Below are 22,322 nucleotides of genomic sequence, written 5' to 3' on the forward strand. Positions count from 1 at the left end.
CAAGTCCAATCCAGTATTTACAATATGTCAAACATTACGTTACGGGGGATCAAGCTTCTGACAGCATAACTCCATGAGTAATATCGTCCTCATGGATGAGAGCTCTAGGACCAACATAACTCCCACCCTTGACAAACCACCAGATAGCTGCAAAGATGGTCATCGAGCCAGTAATCAGAGAAGCGTAGTTCATACTGACTGCATCGAAAGGCATCGCGTATGGAAAGCAGTAAATGACTACGAAAACAAGGATGTATGAGCACGCGATGATGTTGACCGCATAGCCAAGGTAATGTCCCATCTGGTAGGGCCCAGGCCTCATATTGTTTGTAAATGGACCAGGGTCAGCTGAAATAGGGGAAAAGCGGCGCGTAAAGACGAACGGGAGGATGGCTGCGACATATGAGAGCGTGGTTAGGACGACGAATGAGCCAACGAAGGCGTTAAACGCTGTGGAGGACCCGACGTATATCGAACCAAGGATGGTACAGAACACACCGCAGAATACAGTGGCATTGAAAGGGTTCTTATGCTTGGGGTCGATCTTGCTGAATGTGCCTGAGAATGGTACGGCTTCATCACGGGCGATGGTCCAAAGACAACGGCCACATGTGATGAAGGTACCGGTGCAGCAGCAGAGAATAGGAACCAGGATTAGAAACAACAGACCCGTTGTTCCTGCTCTGCTCGAAGTGGCCTGAGCGTAGATGAATGCCAATGGGAAGTATGGCGCGGCAAGGACTTCGTCGAGGTCAGATATCGCATAGAAAATGGTGATCGCATAGCAGAATGCTGTGACGAAACCCGTGACCATTTGTGCTGCGATGGCAAATGGAACATTTCGTTTGGGATTTGGAATCTCTTCTGCGAGGTGAGATACACAATCTGGGGTTCCAACTGCATATGCACCGTTGAGCATGCCCGCACAAAAGACGAAGCCGTTGCTGGTGTACCCGGTCTGGTTTGACCATTCGGCCCAAACGAAGGAGGAAGTCGCGTATCCAGTCCCAGCAGTATGTGGCAGAGTCGAGAAGCACACGATTGTGATGAAGACGCCCGCCAGAATAAAGAATAACCCGATGTTATTGATAGTCGGCAAAGCTCGGTTGGCGAATAACACAATCGAACAACATGTCCAGGTGATGATCAGGTATGCAATGAAGACGTGCCATCTCTCCGGAGAGTAATTCGGGTGATATAATCCATACATCGCAACACAAATCTGTCCACTGATGCTTGCCATTGTGGCTGGAATTTTGTCAGATATGGCATCGAAGGACAAGAGGTTCTGGTCATACCTGTTCCACACATCCAAGCGAACGTATTCCACCACCCAGCAAACCACCCAATCAGACGACCATATTTAGGACCTGGTGTGATAGAAGCCCAATGATATACTCCTGCACTCGATGGCATCGAGGACGCAAGTTCCTGTGGGGCTCGTCAGAAATGGGTATTTCCCGTTGGCCGACAAAGCACTTACTGCGAGTGAAGCCGCAATCAACCAATAGAATATAGAGACCGCGATAAACTCATATAACACACCAGGTGGTCCTCCATTGTAGATGGCAATGACAATTGATCCTCCAAGAGCTGCCCAGGTGTTGCCGGTGACGATACCAACAGAGCAGATTGAAAAGAGAGAGAAGTTTCGTTCCAGTTCCTGAACATGGCCGGTTTCATTGATCTCCATTAATTGAGGTGCCTTCTGTTTCTCTGCCATGTTTGCTGTCTTCTCAGAGTCTGAGGAAGGCATCGTAGGTTTTTCCGTAGTTGTCGCCATGTCTGCGGATCCTATTACTTTAAAAGTCTGTACCGATGCCAGAAAAGATAAGGGAAACCGCGAGTGTCTTTGAGAACGAAAGAGAAGATTCCCTCGCCTAGAAGGGATTCACTCGAGATGTAAATAAGGTGAAGAACGAAGATCGGGCACAGCAAACACGAAAAAACCGAAATGCGAAATGACGCCCCAGATCCCCATACTTATTTAAAGATGCTCATGGATCTAGCTTGGAGTGTAAGATAATCGGCGCCTCGCCAGGTGGGATTTCTAGCAAGGATAGACTACTTAGAAGATAGAGCTGCTGCATGCAACGACTTTTCCAGGTCTTGGAACTGATTGTCTCGTTCATCGCCATAGGTCCGGAGGTAATTCGCCAAGCTTCGAGGTCTAAGTGCTAATAAAGTGCATGCTGCAATCATTACACAAAGCATGAGAAGCTGTGACAAGATCCTGCAGCTGGCCGATAAGAGATTCAGGGAGGACCACGGAGCAGTGCTTCTACGCAGCACAGCACGGGAGCAGCCACGCCATGTGTCGCCCTTGCCCCCTCAGTATCCATGCGTATCCATGCCAGTGCCAGTGGAAGCTGTGCAGTCCAACATGTAGTCTAAAGATGACCCAGAAGATCGATCTGAGGTTTACGTAGTCTCCTTTTGCTCAATAGACGAATGGATGTGGATATCCCGAGAGATAGGGTACTTCCCGTGCTCTCCTAGATTGCGGGACTAGATTCAATTGATCAATCAGGTCTGCAGGGAAATCTAAACGGAGTGCCGCGCCGGCAGCTTCATTATCAAACTTCTATGTGACGAATGAGGACGTCGGAGGGCGGGGAAGAAGTAAAGAACTGCAGGGCTCGAGCAGGGATAAAATGACGCCCCAGAAAAGATAAGGTCCATCGCTGAGGTTATTTTCTGTCCAACTCCTTACATAATAGACGGTTTTGCAACATTCCATTGCTCTTCCTTTCCATCTCGAAACAACTTCCAACTCTCAAACTTCCATCCAATCTCTATTTTACAGCTTGCAATTCGACAACCGCCGTTGCTGTGTGACTGATGGTCTGGTTCCACGACACTTTAAAGGCCTATAATTTTCTCTATCCCGCTGCTCGAGAATTGTTACTTCTCCAAATAGCCTAACTCGTTTGGGCGGAGAGTTTTCCGAAGTTGGCGACTTCAAATCAACGCATCGTCCATGCATCTGTCGAAATGCGATCGAGTTCCACGATAGAAACGCCATTTTGGTCCGCAGATCGCGGCTTTTACGAACCCTTCTTCGCAATCAATCACAAAGCGGAGATGGTCAATGTTTGCTTCCATAAGATACCGTCGTACCTGGCTGTTTGCCCCGGTGGTACTCGCAGTCGCGTGGTTCACCTGCGTAGGTCGGAAATTGTTCTTCTTCCATGGGACCTCGCGGTTCCAAGTGGTGCAAGATCTCGAATCAGAATACCATCCTCATCACACAGCGCCGCTTTGGATCAAGACCATGTCGTGCTTCACTCTCCACAAGTTTCTCAAACTCCTTCCCCATTTCGTGTACCTTGACTTCAGCAAATCCCAACTTGGCGTACCATGGGGCGTTCCATGGCAGGTCTTTGAATGTTGTCAGGGTAATAGATCTGTATCCTTCCTGTCTGACCTGCTGCGACATGGTTGCCACCAGCGCGCTTCCAATGCCACGACCCTGATACTCTTGGGCTACTGACAGCTCGATGATGTGGAAGTTGCCAGACAGATAGTTCCCTCCCAAAAAGCCTATTGGCTGGTCGAATCGATTTACAGCTACCCAGAGGTATCCAGCGTTTGCAATGGTGATGAGGATATACGGATCGAGGGTGGCGCCGTCTGCGAGAGAATCTAGGTCGACAGTTCGGTATATCTGGGCAGCAGAACGCTCGACTTGCGCGAGGAGGGGAATATCGGTGGTTCGAGGTCGTCTGATGGTAAATTCTCGTTCAAGCTCAAGTGACTCAGACCGCTGTACGGCTTCTGCGGCCATGGCGAGGATGGTAAGGGAGTCGAGCATGTTGAACAGCAGGGAAGCTCGATGCAGGTGAATAGACGTAGATATTTTGTAGATGTAGATAGATCGAAGAGTGAGACGAAAGAAAAGTGTAGACAAGTGTAACAGAGGAGGGAGGGAGAGAGGGATGAGGGATGAAGATGCCAGTTGGTTGGTAAGAAACTCTTTCCGAGTGGATCCCAAAAATTCGATGGGAGGGGGGGCCTGGCCGCCCTGCCTTACTTAGACCGTTATTGTACCTTAGACGACCACAGGCGCCTACTGTAGGAACCCACAAGCACCCACATCTGCCCTGGACCAGAGCAGACCGCCTGCACGCAAACCTTAAAATGTTATCCTCAGTGACGTTGATCCTGGTATTATACATATGAGTTGGTTACAGACTGTTTTTGCCCCGCCGCCACTCTTCACTTCCTCTCTTCATACGCCTGCAATATCTTGACTTCACAGAGGTGCATTGCATTGACTGTCACTACGAAGTCTTCATTCCTGTTTCTCCTGTTGATTCTCTTTACGATGGTGAAGAAACTCAGCAAATCTTCCGGCGTGCCCGCAGAGAGTGCAGGGTCAACCCCTCCATCCAGATTCTCCGAGGGAGCTCTTCCAAAGCTCATCGTCTTTGACCTTGATTATACCCTATGGCCGTTCTGGGTGGATGTAAGTACTCGCGGATGTCTGAATCTTAGGCTTTCTCGACTGCTCCTGGTAAATGAAGAGCTACTAATTTCCCCAGACACATGTTACAGCTCCTCTGAAAGCAGCACCGACCCACGATTCAGTCAAAGACCGCTTCGGCGAATCCTTCTCCTTTTACAATGAAGTCCCATCGATCCTCTCCTCCCTGCAATCAAGTGGTATAAAGGTGGGCGCTGCATCCAGGACATCTGCGCCAGACCTTGGTCGCGAAATGCTACGATTATTACATGTCGCAGACGTGGATGGGAAGAAGAGGAAGGCGATTGAATTCTTTGACCACTTGGAGATTTACCCTGGGAGTAAGATCACACATTTCAATAAGCTGCAGAAAGCGACGGGACTGCGGTACGAAGATATGCTATTCTTTGACGACGAGGCAAGAAATAGGAATGTGGAAAGTCTGGGAGTGACGATGTATTTGGTGAGAGATGGTGTCTCGAGGGCGGAGTTGGAGAATGGGATTAAGGATTGGAGGAAGAGACATGGTCATGATGTTGCGAGGGCTGTTGATACAAATATCTGAGAGGCTGCCACGGCTATACACTTGGGATATACATGGCGTTGCGGTTCAGTTTGATTTGGAGATGATCGAAGCGATACCTGCGATAGATAGAAGATTTCTCGGGAGTCATGCAATATCTAACTTAACTGGAGAGTGAGGTCATTTTTACATAAAAATAATTTTTGCGGCATTACGAACATGATCTTGATTGGTTAGGTATGAATGGAAGAAATAATCTCCTTCACTCTTCCTATTCCAAGATCAAATTCTGTGTAAAGCATACTCGTCGTCCAAAATATGCCTCTGGTCTGGGGAAATGCCCACCCCTGTCCGTGCCTGGAGCTAGCCTAGCCCACCATAGACGAATAGTGACCTCATGAAGCGAGGCTACGACTTGGGAATTTATTTCCCAGGCGTAACACAGCAAACACAAGAACTCCACAGGTTCGATGTGATAAGCAATCACCAGAGCTGGTAATGCATCGAGAATGCCTCCATTTCTCCCCCGCAAACGTCTGCGATCAGTTTCTCCAGAGGCTGGTCCCTCGAACCCAATTTCCAGAAACAGTGGCAAGGCTAACGTTTCCGCTTCAACCACTCCTCGAAAACCAACCCTCTTCGACGACCTAGATGCTGGAACTGGCTCGAAACGTAGCGCCGAACACAAGAAAGCAATACTTGAGAAGCTGGCTGCTAGTGACGATGTTGAAAGCTCACTCTCTTCCCTTTCTGACGAGGAATTCGAAGACGTGCCCCCTGCGAAACGACAAAAGACGAATGAAGACTCGGAGGATGAGGACGAAGATATCGAGTTCGAAGATGTCGAGACGAATCCTGTCCCAAGACCTGCCGGACCCGAGCCTTCAGGTGATCTCGAATTAACTTTGACAAAAGATACCCGCGTATCAATCACAAATCCATTTGGGACAAAGAAAGGACCGAGCAAGATTGAGAGGGGAATAAGGGTCGCAACACATCAAGCACATGTCCAGTTGCTGATGTTTCATAATGCCGTCCGGAATGCTTGGTGTTGTGATAAGGAGCTACAGGAGATTCTGGTGGGGCATTTGAGTCCGATCGTGGTCCAGGAAGTCGAGAAATGGAAGCGGAGTAGCGGGCTTGCTTTGAAGAGCGACAAGAAGGAGGAGATACTAAAGGGCAAGGGAAAGGGCAAAGCGAAAGCTACCAAGGCTAAGAGCATAGAGCCAAGGAACCAGAGGGACTGGGGAGAACCTGCCCAAAGACTTGCTGAAGGCCAGGTCAACATGAGCAGCGGAGATCCTATTTTCAGACTGCTGAGGGTTCTCATCAGTTTTTGGAAACAAAGATTCAGAATCTCCGCACCAGGGTTAAGAAAACTGGGATATATGTCTTTGCAAAAGCTGGACGAGGAAATAAAGTGTTTTAGAGAAGAAGAACATGATCCTGAGCGTCACGGAGAGCGAATTAGGAATGTCAATGAGTTCCGAGAATGTGCGAGATCCATGGAGGGGAGCCGAGATGTTGGATCCCAGCTTTTTACTGCCCTCTTGCGAGGACTCGGCATCGAAGCTCGGCTTGTTGCAAACTTGCAGCCGGTGGGGTTTGGATGGTCTCAAGTCGAGGAAGCTGTCGAGAAGAACCCTCGAGTTTTGAAAAAGTCGAAGATAGCCAAGCCTTCTGAGGATTCATCCGATGATAGCAGCTCCAGTGAGGAGGAGGACACGTCGAAAGCCCAAAATAAAGGTAAAGCTCCAGTCACGGCTGCGAAAACTCCAAAGCAGGTCCAAAACACTAGCAGAAGAGGTCCAAGAGCAAGCGGCCGTCAAGATGCCCCTATATCATTGTCTGATTCAGAGAGCGATGAGGAGTCCGTTATTGATGTCACACCTGCAAAACGTGCAGGACGGCCTTCATTGCCTTACGACAAAGATCTCATTCATCCTCATTACTGGACCGAGGTGCTCTCACCAGCCACCAACACATATATCCCAGTGGATCCCATAGTTCTTCAGATTGCTGCCACGAATGATAAGATGCTCGAGAGATTTGAAACTCGAGGAGCAAAATCCGAGAAAGCTAAACAGGTTACAGCGTATATTGTCGGCCATTCAGAGGACGGCACTGCAAAAGACGTTACAACACGGTATCTCAAGCGCCATGTTTGGCCAGGTAGAACAAAGGGCAATCGTTTTCCAATCGAGAAAGTCCCAATCTACAATCGGCATGGGAAGGTCAAGCGGTACGAGCAGAAAGACTGGTTTAAGCAAGTGATGAGTGGCTATGTCCGCGGAACCAAGAGCTGCCCAAGAACAGACATCGATGATCACGAAGAAGCAACCGACCTCAAGCCCGTCAAACCCGAAAAGAAGGAGATTGAGGAGGGCAAGGAGACACTTCAGTACTACAAAACCTCTCCAGACTTTGTGCTTGAACGACATTTCAAAAGAGAAGAGGCATTACTCCCAAATGCCAAGCATGTCAAAATGTTCACAGTTAAAGGTAAAGGAGACACAAGCACCGAAGAGAAGGTATTTCGTCGGAAGGATGTGGTCAACTGCAAAACGATGGAAACCTGGCACAAAGAAGGTCGGGCTCCAAAACCGGGTGAAGAGCCATTGAAACGAGTCCCATACAGAGCAGCAACTACCAACCGCCGTCGCGAACTTGCTGAAGCAGAAAATGCCACCGGTGAAAAGGTTCTCCAAGGACTCTACAGCCGTGATCAGACAGATTGGATCATTCCGCCACCCATCGAGAACGGAATTATTCCCAAAAACGCGTTCGGGAACATCGATTTGTATGTTGACTCGATGCTTCCGGAAGGAGCCGTCCACATTCCCGCTCGTGGAACTGTCAAAATCTGCAAGCGATTGGGCATTGACTATGCGGAAGCTGTTGTAGGGTTCGAGTTTGGCCATCGAATGGCTGTCCCCATTATTAATGGCGTAGTTGTGGCTGAAGAGCATTACGATACAATGATGGAGGAATGGCATAAAGATGAGGCTGAGCGAGTTCGGAAGGAGGATGAGAAATCTCGTAAGCTCGTGCTACACACTTGGCGCAAGATGCTCATGGGGTTGCGGATCGTGGAGAGGGTCAATGAGGAATTTGGTGCCGCTGATGCAAGCGCTGATGTTCTGAACCCTTGGATTAGCAAGAAGAAAAAGGCTGCGGACGATATGGATGCAGAAGCACAGAAGCGCATCATGGACCGGAATGACGAGGATATGGCAGGCGGGTTCTTGCCAGAAGGCTTTGATGCCGAGGAGCCTGATGATCACCACAGAGGAGCTTTCTTTCCAGTTGCTCATGAAGAGGATGGAGATGATGGAGGAGGTGGCTTCGTAGTGGAAGGTCATGATGTTGTGCCTGCCGAGCCCAAAATCGGGCAAGCCTACGCCACACCGCAATCGCTTGAGTTTACTGCAAAGAGCGGGACTGCCACAGCGTCAGACGAGGACATCGAGATGGGAGATGCACTAGAAGCACCGGAACCGGCTCAAAGGAAGCGAGGACGACCACCAGGCCCTGTTAACAAGACCAGCCAGCCAGCCGCCAAAATACCGGCTAAGCGAGCTGCTCCATCAAAGAAAGTAGCAGCCAAACGTAACGGAAAACAAAGATGGCAAGCTCAAGACTCAGAGAAAGACGATGATGATGAGACATCACCACTCTCGTCTCTATCGTCGGACGATTCAGACTCGGGAGTTGTGGAACAGCCTAAGAAGGTAGCAGTGAATAAGCGAGGCAGGAGAGCAACTTTGCCTCCAAAGACAGTTGTGACCCCGAGGAAGACACCGAGGAGGCAAGCCGCTAGGAAGAGTGAGACGGCTTTGAGGTCGCATTACTTTGAGCATGATGATGATGAGGAAGATGATGGCTGAATGTATTAAGAGACCAGATGATTCTATCATTTATTTGCTATAATTTGCTTGATGAAGCGTTGGCGTTGAAGGAAGGCATCCCTTTCTTGCGCATAAGGGCGGAGTTGTGGGCTTCTTACTGAACTTGTTGTTGAGATGTAGAGCTGGTAGCCACTGACAGAACGTTAGAGCCGGTAGCTTAATTTTGCTAAAGATGAAAACCAAAATTACACAATGCTGTTTCCAAGGTGGAGACATTGCCAGGATGTCGTAGTCATGTCGAGACCTCTTCCACAACACCCATTCGAATCCGCACCCCCTTCCGCTTCCTTTCCCCCTGCAAATGACCACCTTCGCTCTTGACCCCGTCACCAAAAGTCTTCCTCCACCTCCTAAGCATAAACTCCATGTACTCATTGTCCCTCCCGCTCCCCAACAGCTCCCGCTCCCTAACCTCTCTAAAAACCAACCCCTTCAGCCCCCACCCCTCCCTCACAGTCCTCCAATCCCTCCACACAATACACATCTCCTGCAACTCCTCCGAGCCCCTTGCCATCATGTTGAAAATCAACGGATACGTCCTATCGAACAACTCCTTCTTAACCGCCAACCTCTGAATCATCTTCACCTCGGGACATTTCTCGTCATCAAGGAAATCTTTCAATTTAGCCAGACTGTAACTATCCGTCCGCGTGAAGTGCGTGAAATAAATTATGTCGCGGGAGAAAGAGACATATGTACCGAAGGCCCAGACGGCGGATGTGGCGTGTAAGTAGGCGGTGCGGGCGAGGCGGCTGGTGTGGAGGAGGGGGTGGGGCGGTTGGTTGGAGATGTGGTGGGTATTGCGAGTGTCGATTTGGTGGATTATCGGAGGTGAGGTTGAGGAGAGGGAAGCATGGGTGAGGATTTGGAGGCGGAGTTCAGGGGGAGGAGGGGGAAGAAGGGGAAGGTTGAGGGAGGAGGGGCTGTGAGTTGATGGGTGGAAGGGTTTGAGATAGAGGGGAGAGGAGTGCTGGATTGCGGTTCAACGTTCATGACTTTTGTCGTCAGATTGTTTTTATTTCAATGTTAATTATACAGAAGTGCTTTGAATGAGTGAGAGTCGTATGTAAGTTGACGGATATGAGTTGTCGTCATCCTTAAGCGAGGCTCACGTGCTGGGGCACGGAATGTGTACCTACTAGGTCGGCAGGTAGATAGGTACCTAGGCACCCAATTGGACTACGCAGAATCACCCATCTCTTTGTACTGTCTGGGAAGTGAACAAATATATCTGGATATAAGTATTGGAGAAGCTTATCCTTTTTCCAGGAGGGATAACTAAGAAGAAAAAGATATGTAAGATTGTTTACCTTCTGCTCAGGCCATCTTCAGTAGCAGATGCCGGTTCTCCTTGATATTGAGTAGGGCGAATAATGAACGTGAGGTTGCCATGACTCCTGAACTTTGGACAAATATTACAAACTACATTATCTAGAATGATCTGTGTATCTGTATGGGTATCTTCATCTATTGCATATACGTATCTCGTCTATTTGGTATCATTAACTCCAAATGTAGCCATGCAACTAACTAGTTTCAGCTTGACGTTCTATCCATCCAATCTGCCTAAAGAATTATTTCGCATGAACAAAGCAAACCAACTCAACGAGTCCCCAGGTGTCATGATGAAGTCGGAAACTGTTGAACTTATATGTTAGAAACCTGCATCATCTGCCTCGCCCACGATATGTTCCCAGGCCACCTCGTCCACCTCTGCCACCATAACCATCGTGTCCATTGTTTCCACCATTACCACTACGTCCACGATATCCATCACGACCACCCCTTCCTCTACTTCCTCCGAAGCCACTATTACCATGGCCTGGGAAGAACGAATGAGCGAACATATTGACCTGTTGAGGGACCACGCCAGCAGTAACCTCAACATCCGGCTCCCTCAGCTGACGAAGGGTCAATGCCTGACCTTGACTGATTGGCATGCAAGAATAGCCCTTGCTGATACTATCTTTGATACAGTCCTTGAGGAATGTGTTAAACCATTCTTTCGATACCTTCTCAATGCCCATATGAGTGAGGAAATGGGGGAAAGATGAAACCTGATGGATGCGCTTGATGGAATCTGCAAGGCCCTTGGCTGATCCCAGAGGTGGTGCACCATGTCGCTCGAAAGCTTCATCTCGGAGAACAGCAAGTGGCTTGCGAGGATTGCCGACGGCGACTCTGCGGAAGAGATTCAGGAACATCAGGAGACGGTAAGAGGTCTTGCTGGCTTCGAAACTCTTCTGGAGACGGTAATCGGAGATGAGAGAGGGTTCAAGGTATGACAATTCGGCCATGCCAGTGCCTTTTGTATCGAGCATCCAGACAACGTTTCTAGTCATTGTCTCGCGCACGATGGACTTGATCATCTTCTCTGTCATCTCCACATCGCTAATTAGGGCGGCAACCAGCAGATGCCCGAGATTAGGACAGTCCGTCTTCGAGTTTTCACCTCTGGCGAATGCGTTGAGTTTGGCGTTGGCCGCTCGGACGATGGATGGATTTTCGGTTGCAAGACACAGCAAGAGGTGGAAGAGGTGGAAGTACGACTCGATGGCCTTCTCAGAGGCGTGAGTAAGAGTACTCTTCGGCGTCTCTTCGTATGGATAGTACGGAGCTCGGATGGTAGCTTGTTCAGTCTGCTTATTGAGCTTGACGACAATGTCATTCATGAAGGCGTAAATGACCTGGCTGACGTCACCAGATACTAGACCTGCTTCCATTCCCAAGGTTGATAGTGCAGTAGCAACGCCGTCTTTCACCTTTCGCCAGTGGCCGTTTGAGATCGGCAGTCCCAACCAGTGCTGGAATTTGACACCCTGTACGGAGCGGCGAATCCGATGGTCCGTGAATCCTTCCATTGACAAGAGGTCAAACTCGGACTCGAAAGAGCCAATTCTACCTCGCTTCTCGATGCTGACTCCAACACCGAGTCTACTTGTCATGTAGTTGGACTTGAAACAGAAGCATTGCAATTCCCGGGTTCTGATGATGTCGTACTTGGTCATGATTGTGCCAATCTCATCCCAAGCCTCGGCGAAAATCATCAGATCCTCGTACTCTAAGTTGTCACAAAACAGAAGTAGAATTTCGTCTGGTAGCTTCATGTGTTGAATGCCTTTGAAACCTTTGGTGGCTACAAGCTCAGTCTGTGCAGCCGACGTAGGAGCCTTTTCAGGAGTTTTCTTGTCCTTCGATCGGCGACGTCGTCCAATCGAAGCGCTCTTCTGAGGGCTTGGCCAGTGTATATCAAGCATCTCAACATCCTCACCAATGAAGGCCGCGACGGGAGGTGGCGGTGTCGAAGGACCGGAAGTGGTGGAGGAAGAAGCCGACCCGATGGACAGTGCTCTACCAGCTCCCTTATCCGACAGACCAAACCTGCATTTGTTGCACATATGACTTGAACGGATGTAACCTTGCGTGCTACGATACTTTTTGATATCAACAGAGTATCCGCCACCACTTTGCTCGATCTTATCGCTACTGAAGAAGCTGAGCAGCTGAATCGCGATGCCTTTGAGGGTGTAGGCAGGGGTGTAACCTTCTTCAGTATTGAGGATCGAAGCACAAATGTAGCTTCCGAAGATGTTTGGATGATGAACATCAGAATCCATGCGGATACGCGGCGGTGCGAGTGGGAAGCTTGTTGGGAAGTCGATGGTCAAGTGCATGTTTCCGTACTCCTCGACCGTCAGGATCAAGCATGCATGTTCAAGATCATCTTCCTGGACGTGTAATGCGATGTTAGGGTAAGGTTTGGCCTGAAGCTCTGCAATATCTTGCAAGAGGCGTTGCTTCAGACTGTTGGCGCTGGCAAGAGCTCGGGCGTTTGCATTGGCTGAATAAGACGCCATGATGCGGCTATGAAGAACTGCAGAATTGATGGACCAGCCGGGAAATATGGAGTTGACTAATGAGTGGAAGTGACGTGATTGCGAATATCTTTGGATTTCTTGTTGCAGAGTAGCAACTTGATTTGGTGAGGCTGAAGCCGCTTGGTTGGTTGTTGAACTGAGCGAGTGAGATGAACGAGAAGTAACCTTTTTATATTCAAGGAGGAGAAAACAGGAGAAAACAGTTATGCGGCCAATGACTCACAGAGAAGTTGACTTTTATTGGAGGTGAATATGAAAACAAAGAAATGCTATTCAGCCAGAAAATATTGGCCAGTTAGGGAAAGTGCAGGCTGCTAGGCAGACAGGCATGAGGCTGAGGCCATTGGAAAATCGTCAGAGAGCCTCTCCTCTCTCACTGACTAAATCAAAGACAGCCCTGAACCCAGGGAGTTAATGGCCATTGAGAGACTTCTAACTGCGCTCCAATGGGTCTGCAGTCTGCTTTCGTAGCTCCGCACGTCTCAAAAGCACTTGGAATTTCCATAGAAGTGGGTCGTGCAATAACATTGACTCGTTAGCGAGAGGGCAAACGAGGGGCCTCTCGGGAAAGCTTCATTGACAGCTTCGTTCTAATCTTCATCCTGGGGCACAGAGGCCAAGTTCATTTTGGGGAGCTCCTCGCCGATCCTAATCGGGCTACGGCTGAGAGGCTAGGCTGAGCCAAAAATGTCTGACACAGAGTCCCGTTGTTTTGGAGTGCTCAGGTACGCATTGGCAAGTGACAGTTCCGCGGCCCCTTGGGTAAGATTTCTTGAGCCTTTTGACCAGCAGCTCGGTACCAGCAGCCTAGGTAGGTAGGCTAGGCCAGGCGAGCCAGAACGGCGCTGAAAGTCAACAAATGTCACATGGCATTTTCATCTGCTTCCTGTCAGTCGCTTGCTTCATTTATTCAGAATAAATAATCGGAACGCAATGCAATGAAATGAAATGGCTCATCCTGGTGGGTACGCAGTACCTACACTTACCATTGGGGTCAGGAAATTGTCAACTGGATGTTCCTTCCCATCATGTGATTACCCCGCCGTTTATCACAAGCAAGAGATTCCAGTCTCTTCAGGACTTGTTGAGAATCCCATGCAGAACAAAACCATCAAGTAATCAAGCATGTGCTGGAATGAATGCACAATTCCTGTTTCTGATGATCCGGTGATGAGAAGGCTTTTGGTTACATTGCCTTGCCTCGCAAGTTAGCAGCCATGGCATTTGTGGTCTTTTGAGGTTGCTCCACTGAGCGAAGTCTACCTAAGGTATAGTATCTCGAGTTGCACAGAAGGGACTTCCTGATGGCTCAACTGAGGGATCTTGGTATGACGAAAGTCAGGATACCAAATGCCGTGTTTTTTTGACTGCATCTGCAGGGCTTGCATCTGCAGGGCTTTCCGGCAGAATAGCAAGTGTGTCGTAGGGTTGGTGGTTCGATTGGGCCAGTGGAACTCCATGCTTTCTCTGGGTAAGTTAGGTACTGTACGCGGATCGAGGCTGTCTGCAATTTGTGCGTGACCTGTGGACCGTGGACTGTGGACCGTGGACCGTGGACCCCTTCACCACGGGCAGCTCCTCACAGACTCCACTCCACTTCTCTCGGCGCACATCCCTCACCAAAGCAAAAGCAGGGCTTCCCTCACCAATTCCCACAACCTCACATCACAAAAGATCGCACACATGGCAGCAGGTCCAGCAAACTCTAAAAGACCATTGAAACCCCGACCCCGCCCTGCGTACCACACCTCTCCCAAACCTCCATCGATCAGACAAGAGAGCTCACGAGCCTCCGAATCATCACGGTCAGAAGCTTTGCCGCGCGGGCCTCAACTCCGTCGCTCTTCAGAATGAGTGCAAAAAGCAGTGCTATTGCCCAAGAAGGCCTGCGGGAGCGAAAGGCAGCCCATGGGCAAGAAAATGGATCCTCGAGCGGCGGCAGTGGAATAAATACACCACAAGATGACGAGGAAGCAAAGGGACACACTGCGAGTAATAAGACAATTGGCAGAACTCCGGATGGAACTCGTACGTATCCACTTATGGGGGAAAGGGTTACTTGAAGCTCCAGATGTGATGTGCCCTCGAGTTCGCTGACGAGCATCCAGTCTTCACGGTTCCTCAGACCCATGATATGGTATCACAGTTACTGGATCCTCGACAACCCAAGAATCTCTCTGATGCCATTGTCCTTGCTGTCCTCGCTCTCCATGTCATCGCTCTCTGCTTTCTACCTGCCTCCCTAAAGCGACCAGTATTTGCCATCATATTTCTATTCTGGAGAGGCTGTTATAATGTCGGAATTGGGTATCTTCTTCGAATACAGTCGAACCACCGACGACTCGTGGCATGGGCTAAGAAGACAAACCTATTTGAACACCCAAGCACCGGAAAGAATCCTCGTCCATGGCTATACAAACTGATAAAGAGCGAATTAGAGACCAAGATCCCAGAGGATTATAACTTCGAAGAAGCGCCAATCGAGTACAACACCTGGCTAGTTTTCCGCCGAGTCGTGGATTTGATTTTGATGTGTGATTTTACGTCGTATTGTCTCTTCGCCATTGCGTGTGGTGGTCGCCCAGTCGGAGAGGGTGTAATGATGCTCTTGGTTCGTTGGATAGGTGGACTGATTCTGGTTGGCTTCAACCTCTGGGTCAAACTTGATGCCCATCGCGTCGTGAAGGATTACGCTTGGTATTGGGGTGATTTCTTCTATCTCATTGATCAGGCTTTAACCTTTGATGGTGTCTTCGAGATGGCTCCTCATCCCATGTATTCTGTGGGATACGCTGGGTACTACGGCATCTCAGCCATGGCCGCGAGCTACAACGTACTGTTCATTTCCATTGTTGCACATGCTGCCCAGTTCGCTTTCCTGGTTTACATCGAGAATCCTCATATTGAGAAGACCTATAATCCACCACCACCCCGAAAGCAAATTGTCCAACCAAGCCACAGCGACATCCAACTTGCGAATGCGACAGCGGCACGTAAGGAGGGAATTGAAATTCCTGAGCAAACAGACATCTTGGAGAACTTCCCTGCCCTCGCGACATCACCACCTTCTGTACACAACATGCTTGGTCTTGGAAACATTGACTTGTTCAGAATCACAGATGTTTCGGTTCTTCTTCTCCAAGTCTGTGTAACGATCATCGCTGTTGTGTCACCATCCACGCCGATTTACCGAGCCCTGTTCGTGTTAAACGCGGCGCTCTGGCGTCTATGGTATACTGTTGGACTCGGTATCGTTCTTGATCGGCAGTCAAATGACAAAATATGGACGAGACATTTCCTCAAATTTGGCGAGGGCACTGAGGAGGCGTGGAGACAGTGGAAGGGCATTTACCACTTGAGCATGAATATGTGCTGGGCTAGCTTCGTCGCTGCGACCTGGAAGATGTATAACTTCCCATCAGATTGGAGTGCCGACAATGCTTTGCTGATGCACATCATCGGGATTACTCTTGTTGCTCTTCAGGTGTGGACCGCGGTGAGCATCTATGAGTCACTTGGAGAATTTGGTTGGTTCTTTGGGGATTTCTTCTTCGACCAAGACCGAAAGCTCACCTACAGTGGAATCTACCGCTACTTGAACAACCCCGAACGTATCATCGGACTTATGGGTCTCTGGGGAGCCGTGTTCCTTACTGGAAGCTTATCAATCTTCTTCCTTGCTCTTATGAGCCACGTTCTCAGTCTATGCTTTATTCAGCTCGTTGAGAAGCCACACATGCAGAAGCTGTATGGAAGACATCTGAGACCCGAAGCTGGACTTACCAAGAGTCTTCGAAGATCTCTTCCACCACCTCTGAAGAAGTTCCAAGGCAGTGTAGACAAAGTCTTGAGTGAGACCAGCCATTTCGTCGAAGAGTTTCTGGATGCAGCCAGGCCAAAACTTGCTGCCGGTGTATCCACGATCATGAGAGATACAACTGCCTTGTTCAGTCAATATCCAGCACGAATTACGGTTACACGGCTGGCACCTGATCTTGCTGGATTCAGTCCTAGGGATTACTCCATCGAGATCGAAGGCACGGCGTCATCTTCCCTAGCTCTGAATGAACGCTCTACTGGCAAAGAAGGTGTGACTGGGAGATTCCCTAGCGAGCGGACGGATGAATATCAGCCCTTGATGTTTGAGTATGGTGCACCAATCAAAGTGAAATGGAGGGCTCCAAAGCACCACAGTAAGAGTGATTGGGTTGGTCTTTACATGGTCGCAGACAACGCCTCTCGAGAAGTCACGCGAGTTTCATCTGCTGGTCGATGGGTTGCCACAGTACCAAATGAGTACGAAGAATCACCCGCCGACCGTGGTATTCTGGTTGCTAATCAACCGGTGCTTGGAGCCCAACGCGCTGATGGTACTACCTATGACTGCGTTCAGGGAGAGATGGTCTTCGAGGGCGACAAACTCTGGTGGACTCAGGGTGTCTTCGAAATGCGGTATCACCATGGTGGAAAACACAATGTCATGGCCATTTCACTGCCTTTCGAAGTCCGCATTGGCCGATTCGACGAAGACGACACAGTCATGGACTCAAATGGTCTCCTTCGATCAGCAGTTGAAGATGCTCTCCTCCCAGTCGTCAGAAACTGCTTCGACCGCGACCCGGAAATTGCACCCAATACCATTGAGGAGAGTTTTGGCAGTCTGGTTGAGAGAGACGGCAAGTACGCTAAGAGGGTAGTATACGCTATCCACCAGATGTTCGTACTTGAACTGGCGCCCGGTGTGGTTGCTGCTGATGGGAACGTCAAGAAGTTGGCGTGGAGAATCTGTGTTGCGAAACAGGCTTTGGTGAGGACAACATTTGATTGCTATCTTTGATGACATTTATTTATCAGTTTTGAAAGGATCCTTACTGACTATTGATACCCATTAGGCACCGTATAGTATGTCTCATTCGAAAGGAACTTCGACACCTGTTGAGGAGAAGTAAGGCGTTGCTACGGATCGGAGGGCCGGGGAGATGGATTAGCATAAAGACGGGTTTGAAAATCGTGATGGAGATACCCTTTGAGCATGCTGCAAGGCATTTTGTTGGTTTTCACACGCGTCGAGTAGGTATGCATTAGAGGCCTGGTGTGAACATTGCATTCGGTGGGTTGGGTGGTTGGTGGCACCAAAGGCATTCATTGCATTGCAAATTGCATATATACGTTCTTAGTTTGAGCTCGTGAATTAAGAGGCTCTTTCTTCAACTTCTGGCAAATCTTCGTATACTACACAGGTAGCTACTGTATTGGAGACTGGCATTAAATCTTCAGCGACGAAGTTCTTCTCATGGCTACAGCGAACTCGAGGAGACAACAAAGCACTGGCTGCACCGAGAGCAATAATAAGTCTGCTAACGTACAGAGCGGCTGACAATTTTATCGCTTGTTCCTGCTCTGAGACTGGATCAACGCAGCTGCATATTCGGCTGCCCCAATCCATTTACTCATCTCTGATTCCAGCTCCAGGCAGCCGTCATCCAAACCAACAAACGTCTCGGCATCCCAACACCCGCCAGGACAGATCAGCGCCAGGTATTCCACATCTCGAGTCTCAACGCTTCGAGCTTCCGCTCCATCTGATTCAAATATAAATGGAAATCATCATGGACAATCCAGGACACCTGCTTCGCATCCCACAAGGACTACGAGATAAAATCTTGGGCCTCGTCTTACCTACTGTGGCAACAGCACCGGAAGTTATCATGCTTGCATCATCTCTCCCTCATCGCTTCCAGTATCCGAATCTCACTCTCTTACAGAACAACCTGGGATAATAGTGATGACCACCGCCAAGAAGAACACTGCAACCAGTCCTTCCATTCCAACAGATGCAAATACGAAGGAGCCATTTCCTCGCCAAGTGGTATCCCTACACTGGATGTCAATCGACAATTGAGACATGAAACTTTGAGACTCATGAAGCATTTGGGGTTGCCTGAGAGGAGAAACTATCATTTAGATATTATGGTTGTTAAGGAGGACGAGCTATGGTGAGTTTCAGAATGAGATGTATTTGAAAAGTTTTTAGAGATGGGCTCGCAGAGCAAAGCTGACTGTGAAAAAAATAGGCCAACTTGGCTTTATGTCCCAGCTGTGACAACAAGAGTCAATGAATTGGTCGCAACGATTCGCATCTGTGGCCTGCCTGGAGAAAACTATCGGTATGGATTTTGTCAGGCCGATGGTGGGCCGCCTCGCATAATATGGGCGTTCTGGAATCTCCTTACTTCTTTTCTGAATGGAGGACCTCGTGCGCGCGAGATCAAGCATGATGTTGAAGCCAGTATCAAGAGCCTAGTTATCGATATCAGGACTCCAGATGTGCCTATAGAGATGATTGCACCTATTGAAGTCAAGATTGAAGGCGAACCTTACCTAGGATACTATTCTTACGTATATAAAGGGCTGCAGAGATTGCGTGAAGACACTGGAACTCCGTATGTGATGGTGAGTTATTTCGAACATGATTCCTCCTACGTCGAAGCTAACGGACCGCCCGTTCTTTCAAAATGCCGCGAGAACTCATGTTTATTCTACGTAGAATCCGACGATGCTGGTCGAGTTCCTGAGCCGCCATATGTGGAACCTTCTCGGTATGGCATATCACACAGCATCATATGGAGGTATTGTCTATGAGAGGATAGGCAGCATAAGATTCACAGTTGATGGAGAGCTCTACAAGGAATATGACCTCGCCGAAGAGTATGTCATTAATTTACAACCATCTATGGTCACGGAGGCAAGTTACTGACTATGCGCTGTAGACTTGCGAACCTCCAGTTCCATGACTCTTTCGGGAACTCTCCTCGCGAAGAACGCCCTGCTGTTTTCAAGGCGTGGAAAGAGAATGCATATAAGATAAGGGAGGCCTTTGACTTGAAGACAATCCCTGCTGTTGAGACTGAGAAGCCAGAGGCCATAGATGAATAGTCTGATGAGGGCTACTTTGGTTTTCCGTATGTTCTTGGGGTCAACTATTCTGGCAGTTTCCTGACAACCTCGTCGCTTGGCTCACCCAATTTAAAGCTTTACTTCCGAGTCTTAGATCCCGAGGTCAATAATCTTCCTCTTCCGATTGCATGGCCAAGAAGTATGAATTGTGCAATATCTGATTGAAATGGGTGTTGTGCAGATTGAATGACTTGTCCTGTGTTTTTAACCTTAAGCGAGCAGCCCCTTACCTCGCGAAAAAAGCAACAAACCCAATGCCAGAAAGTACACTCAGAAAGCCAAGCTCAACAGCACCTCAAGACCTCTTCCTCGGCGTCAGAACACACTCTAATCCACCCTGCTGCACAAACCACATATTTCTTACCTTCCACTCCTTCCCTTCGTCGGCAAGCCTAACATCAAACTCTCTCACCAAACACGGCAATACCTTCACCATTTCCAGCAAACTCAGATTCCTCCCCGTACAAGTCCTACTCCCCGCCCCAAACGCAAAGAAACTCCTCTCCATCTCCTTCAACCTCACTTCACTACTCTCAATCCACCGTTCTGGCAGGAATTTCTCAGGTGATGGGAAGACGTTCTCGTCGTAGTGTAACGCCCAGGCGTTGATCCCGATGATCGTGTCTGCGGGGATGAAGTGTCCGGATATTGTGATTCCTCCGGCTGGGACGTGCCGCTCCAGGAGGAGGCCGACAGAGGGGTGGATACGGAGGGATTCTTTGATTACGGCATTCAGATAAGGGAGTCTGGAAGCTTCTCTGTATGAAGGCGGATCGCTGAGTTGGCCTATAGATGCTGCAGTGTCGATTTCGCTTACCAGTTTTGCCATGTGGGTAGGGTCTTTGCAGAGGTAGTAGATTGCTGCGCGGAGTGCGATGGCGGTTGTGTCCGAGCCGGCGAAGACGTTGGAGGAGAGATGTGCGATGAGGTCTCGTTTGGTCATTTTGATCGGCGAGGTGGTGGGGACGGATGTCCACCGTGAGAGCATGTCTTTGCCAGCTGGGGCTGATGGGAACTTGGCATCACTGTAGGCGTTGTGGAACATTGGGGAGGGCGATGGTCGCGATGCAATGGCCTTGAGTGTGAAGTTTAGGATTGTGTTCATGGTTTCGACTTGCTGGAGGTATGTCAGATACAAGTGTGCAGGACAGATTGGAGAAGGAAAATAACTAACTGGAATGATGTATGCCAGACCTGGTATACCGAGCAGGAATTTATGTGCAAGAGGTATTTGACCAATGATTGCATTGTATGTCAATGTAATATCGATAGCCTTCATGGTGCGGTCGACATCCTTGCCTTGTTCCAAGAAGCCGAATTTCTTGCCGAATGTTATCTCGCCCATTGTATCGAATGTATAGTATTGTCTGTTCATGTATCAGAACCAGCGCTTATCAATGTATTCAGTAAGCCTCAATATCAAGCAAACTCACAACCAGACGCCAAGATCCACAGGCTCGCCTCCCCCAGCAACTTGGTGCAGTTTTTCCATGAAAAACTTGGAGCAGGAATCGATACCTGACTCGAGCTCCAGGAGGCTGGTCATACTGAATGCATTGGCGATTTTCTTGAGTTCTTCTTTATGCGCTACTTCATCTGTCATCGAGAAAGAATTCATTTGAGGCTTCTTGTTCCAGTAAAACACTGCCATGGTATAGAATGCTGTCTACATGGCACTATTAGCACTCATGACTCTCTCATTGTACATAGGTGACAGTTTGCCTTCTTGAAGTTTCCCTTCGCGTTATAGATGACCGGGATCATCGCTGGATCAGATACATCGACAACATTGGGAGCTGTACGGACGAGCTTTCCATACATTTTGTGTAGATCGATGATCGATCGATCTATGAGCTTGACCTTTGCTAACATCTTGAAGACGCCAGAGTTTTGTCCAAGCTGCTATAGAAGGACCAGGAATGTGATTAAGGCCGTGGCCATACTTGTTGTATAGGAGATTGATGGAGATCAAGACGAGGAGGATTTGAAGAGGGTATGTTTTGACGCAATGAAGCAGAATAGAGAAGGCTTTTGTAAATGTATACATATTGACTACCATACTGTGAAATGCCTAAATGATCAAGAGTTTTCAAGTGTTGAGAAGGAAATCAGACATGAAGGAGAGTGGTTGCTGCAGATGGGATATAGGCGGACACATCGCGAAAAAAAAATCCAACTTCTTGATCTGTCCAGTTCTCATTGCCTCCTGCAAAGTCCGGGATCATGTCGAGCACGAGCAAATGATAGATGCGGCAATCGTGGTCGGAGACAAACCAACAGTTGGTGAAGGCCTCGGGAAGGTCCCGTCCATTGTTGGACTTGAAAGAGTCCAATGATGTCGAAAGTGGGTTGCTGAAGAGTGATTTTCAAGACCTAGGAAGTAGCAAATGGGAAGTCCAAAACGGACTGTTGCGATGCCGGCTGCAGTTGTTCATGAGAGCTCATATGTTTTGGACGAAAGAGTGCTCTCATTTGGGGATGCTGCGCCTCTTGTCGGATTCGCATTCATGGTACTCGCGACGGAAAGGATGCGGTATACGCAGCCATCAACGCCATTGGATATCGAAGCGCCAAACGTATGCAATGTCAGA

General features: G+C 48.9%; 9 protein-coding genes across 9 annotated transcripts; 4 read left to right on the forward strand and 5 right to left on the reverse strand.

The window, feature by feature from the left end:
• Positions 1-49: 49 nt before the first annotated feature.
• Positions 50-1,869, reverse strand: ONS95_011098 (uncharacterized protein; the record flags this gene model as incomplete). The annotated part of the gene is made up of 3 exons (XM_058504695.1): positions 1,484-1,869; positions 1,299-1,431; positions 50-1,248 (listed from the first exon to the last, which is right to left on the reverse strand). Exons 1-3 carry the CDS (start codon positions 1,781-1,783, stop codon positions 50-52), a joined length of 1,632 nt encoding a protein of 543 aa, XP_058359251.1. The 5' UTR covers positions 1,784-1,869.
• A 1,360-nt stretch (positions 1,870-3,229) lies between these two features.
• Positions 3,230-3,814, reverse strand: ONS95_011099 (uncharacterized protein; the record flags this gene model as incomplete). The annotated part of the gene is made up of 1 exon (XM_058504696.1): positions 3,230-3,814. The coding sequence occupies one exon, from the start codon at positions 3,812-3,814 to the stop codon at positions 3,230-3,232; it is 585 nt and encodes a 194-aa protein (XP_058359252.1).
• Positions 3,815-4,108: 294 nt separating this feature from the next.
• ONS95_011100 (uncharacterized protein) lies at positions 4,109-5,201 on the forward strand. Its single transcript, XM_058504697.1, has 2 exons — positions 4,109-4,468; positions 4,545-5,201. Exons 1-2 carry the CDS (start codon positions 4,328-4,330, stop codon positions 5,028-5,030), a joined length of 627 nt encoding a protein of 208 aa, XP_058359253.1. The 5' UTR covers positions 4,109-4,327; the 3' UTR covers positions 5,031-5,201.
• Positions 5,202-5,497: 296 nt separating this feature from the next.
• On the forward strand, positions 5,498-8,875 carry ONS95_011101 (uncharacterized protein; the record flags this gene model as incomplete). The annotated part of the gene is made up of 1 exon (XM_058504698.1): positions 5,498-8,875. The coding sequence occupies one exon, from the start codon at positions 5,498-5,500 to the stop codon at positions 8,873-8,875; it is 3,378 nt and encodes a 1,125-aa protein (XP_058359254.1).
• Positions 8,876-9,128: 253 nt separating this feature from the next.
• ONS95_011102 (uncharacterized protein) lies at positions 9,129-9,476 on the reverse strand (the record flags this gene model as incomplete). The annotated part of the gene is made up of 1 exon (XM_058504699.1): positions 9,129-9,476. The coding sequence occupies one exon, from the start codon at positions 9,474-9,476 to the stop codon at positions 9,129-9,131; it is 348 nt and encodes a 115-aa protein (XP_058359255.1).
• A 1,087-nt stretch (positions 9,477-10,563) lies between these two features.
• On the reverse strand, positions 10,564-12,753 carry ONS95_011103 (uncharacterized protein; the record flags this gene model as incomplete). Its single annotated transcript, XM_058504700.1, has 1 exon — positions 10,564-12,753. One exon carries the CDS (start codon positions 12,751-12,753, stop codon positions 10,564-10,566), a length of 2,190 nt encoding a protein of 729 aa, XP_058359256.1.
• Positions 12,754-14,624: 1,871 nt separating this feature from the next.
• CHO2 (phosphatidylethanolamine N-methyltransferase) lies at positions 14,625-17,723 on the forward strand (the record flags this gene model as incomplete). Its single annotated transcript, XM_058504701.1, has 3 exons — positions 14,625-14,802; positions 14,883-17,581; positions 17,667-17,723. 3 exons carry the CDS (start codon positions 14,625-14,627, stop codon positions 17,721-17,723), a joined length of 2,934 nt encoding a protein of 977 aa, XP_058359257.1.
• Positions 17,724-18,054: 331 nt separating this feature from the next.
• On the forward strand, positions 18,055-19,865 carry ONS95_011105 (uncharacterized protein). Its single transcript, XM_058504702.1, has 3 exons — positions 18,055-19,227; positions 19,322-19,482; positions 19,545-19,865. The coding sequence occupies exons 1-3, from the start codon at positions 18,811-18,813 to the stop codon at positions 19,708-19,710; spliced, it is 744 nt and encodes a 247-aa protein (XP_058359258.1). The 5' UTR covers positions 18,055-18,810; the 3' UTR covers positions 19,711-19,865.
• A 161-nt stretch (positions 19,866-20,026) lies between these two features.
• ONS95_011106 (uncharacterized protein) lies at positions 20,027-21,603 on the reverse strand (the record flags this gene model as incomplete). The annotated part of the gene is made up of 4 exons (XM_058504703.1): positions 20,027-20,848; positions 20,906-21,098; positions 21,165-21,397; positions 21,454-21,603. The coding sequence occupies 4 exons, from the start codon at positions 21,601-21,603 to the stop codon at positions 20,027-20,029; spliced, it is 1,398 nt and encodes a 465-aa protein (XP_058359259.1).
• Between the last annotated feature and the right edge of the window lie 719 nt (positions 21,604-22,322).

Source organism: Cadophora gregata, assembly GCF_030347475.1.
Source record: "Cadophora gregata isolate MNR1 chromosome Unknown scaffold_5, whole genome shotgun sequence".
In the NCBI taxonomy this organism is placed as follows: domain Eukaryota; kingdom Fungi; phylum Ascomycota; class Leotiomycetes; order Helotiales; family Ploettnerulaceae; genus Cadophora; species Cadophora gregata.

Bases quoted from the DNA above. Each gene is read 5' to 3' on its own strand.
- ONS95_011100 (XM_058504697.1), top strand. From the start codon at position 4,328: ATGGTGAAGAAACTCAGCAAATCTTCCGGCGTGCCCGCAGAGAGTGCA. The intron at 4,469-4,544 runs GTAAGTACTCGC...TAATTTCCCCAG, and splicing joins TATGGCCGTTCTGGGTGGAT to ACACATGTTACAGCTCCTCT.
- ONS95_011105 (XM_058504702.1), top strand. From the start codon at position 18,811: ATGGGCTCGCAGAGCAAAGCTGACTGTGAAAAAAATAGGCCAACTTGG. The intron at 19,228-19,321 runs GTGAGTTATTTC...TATTCTACGTAG, and splicing joins CTGGAACTCCGTATGTGATG to AATCCGACGATGCTGGTCGA. The intron at 19,483-19,544 runs GTATGTCATTAA...TATGCGCTGTAG, and splicing joins GAATATGACCTCGCCGAAGA to ACTTGCGAACCTCCAGTTCC.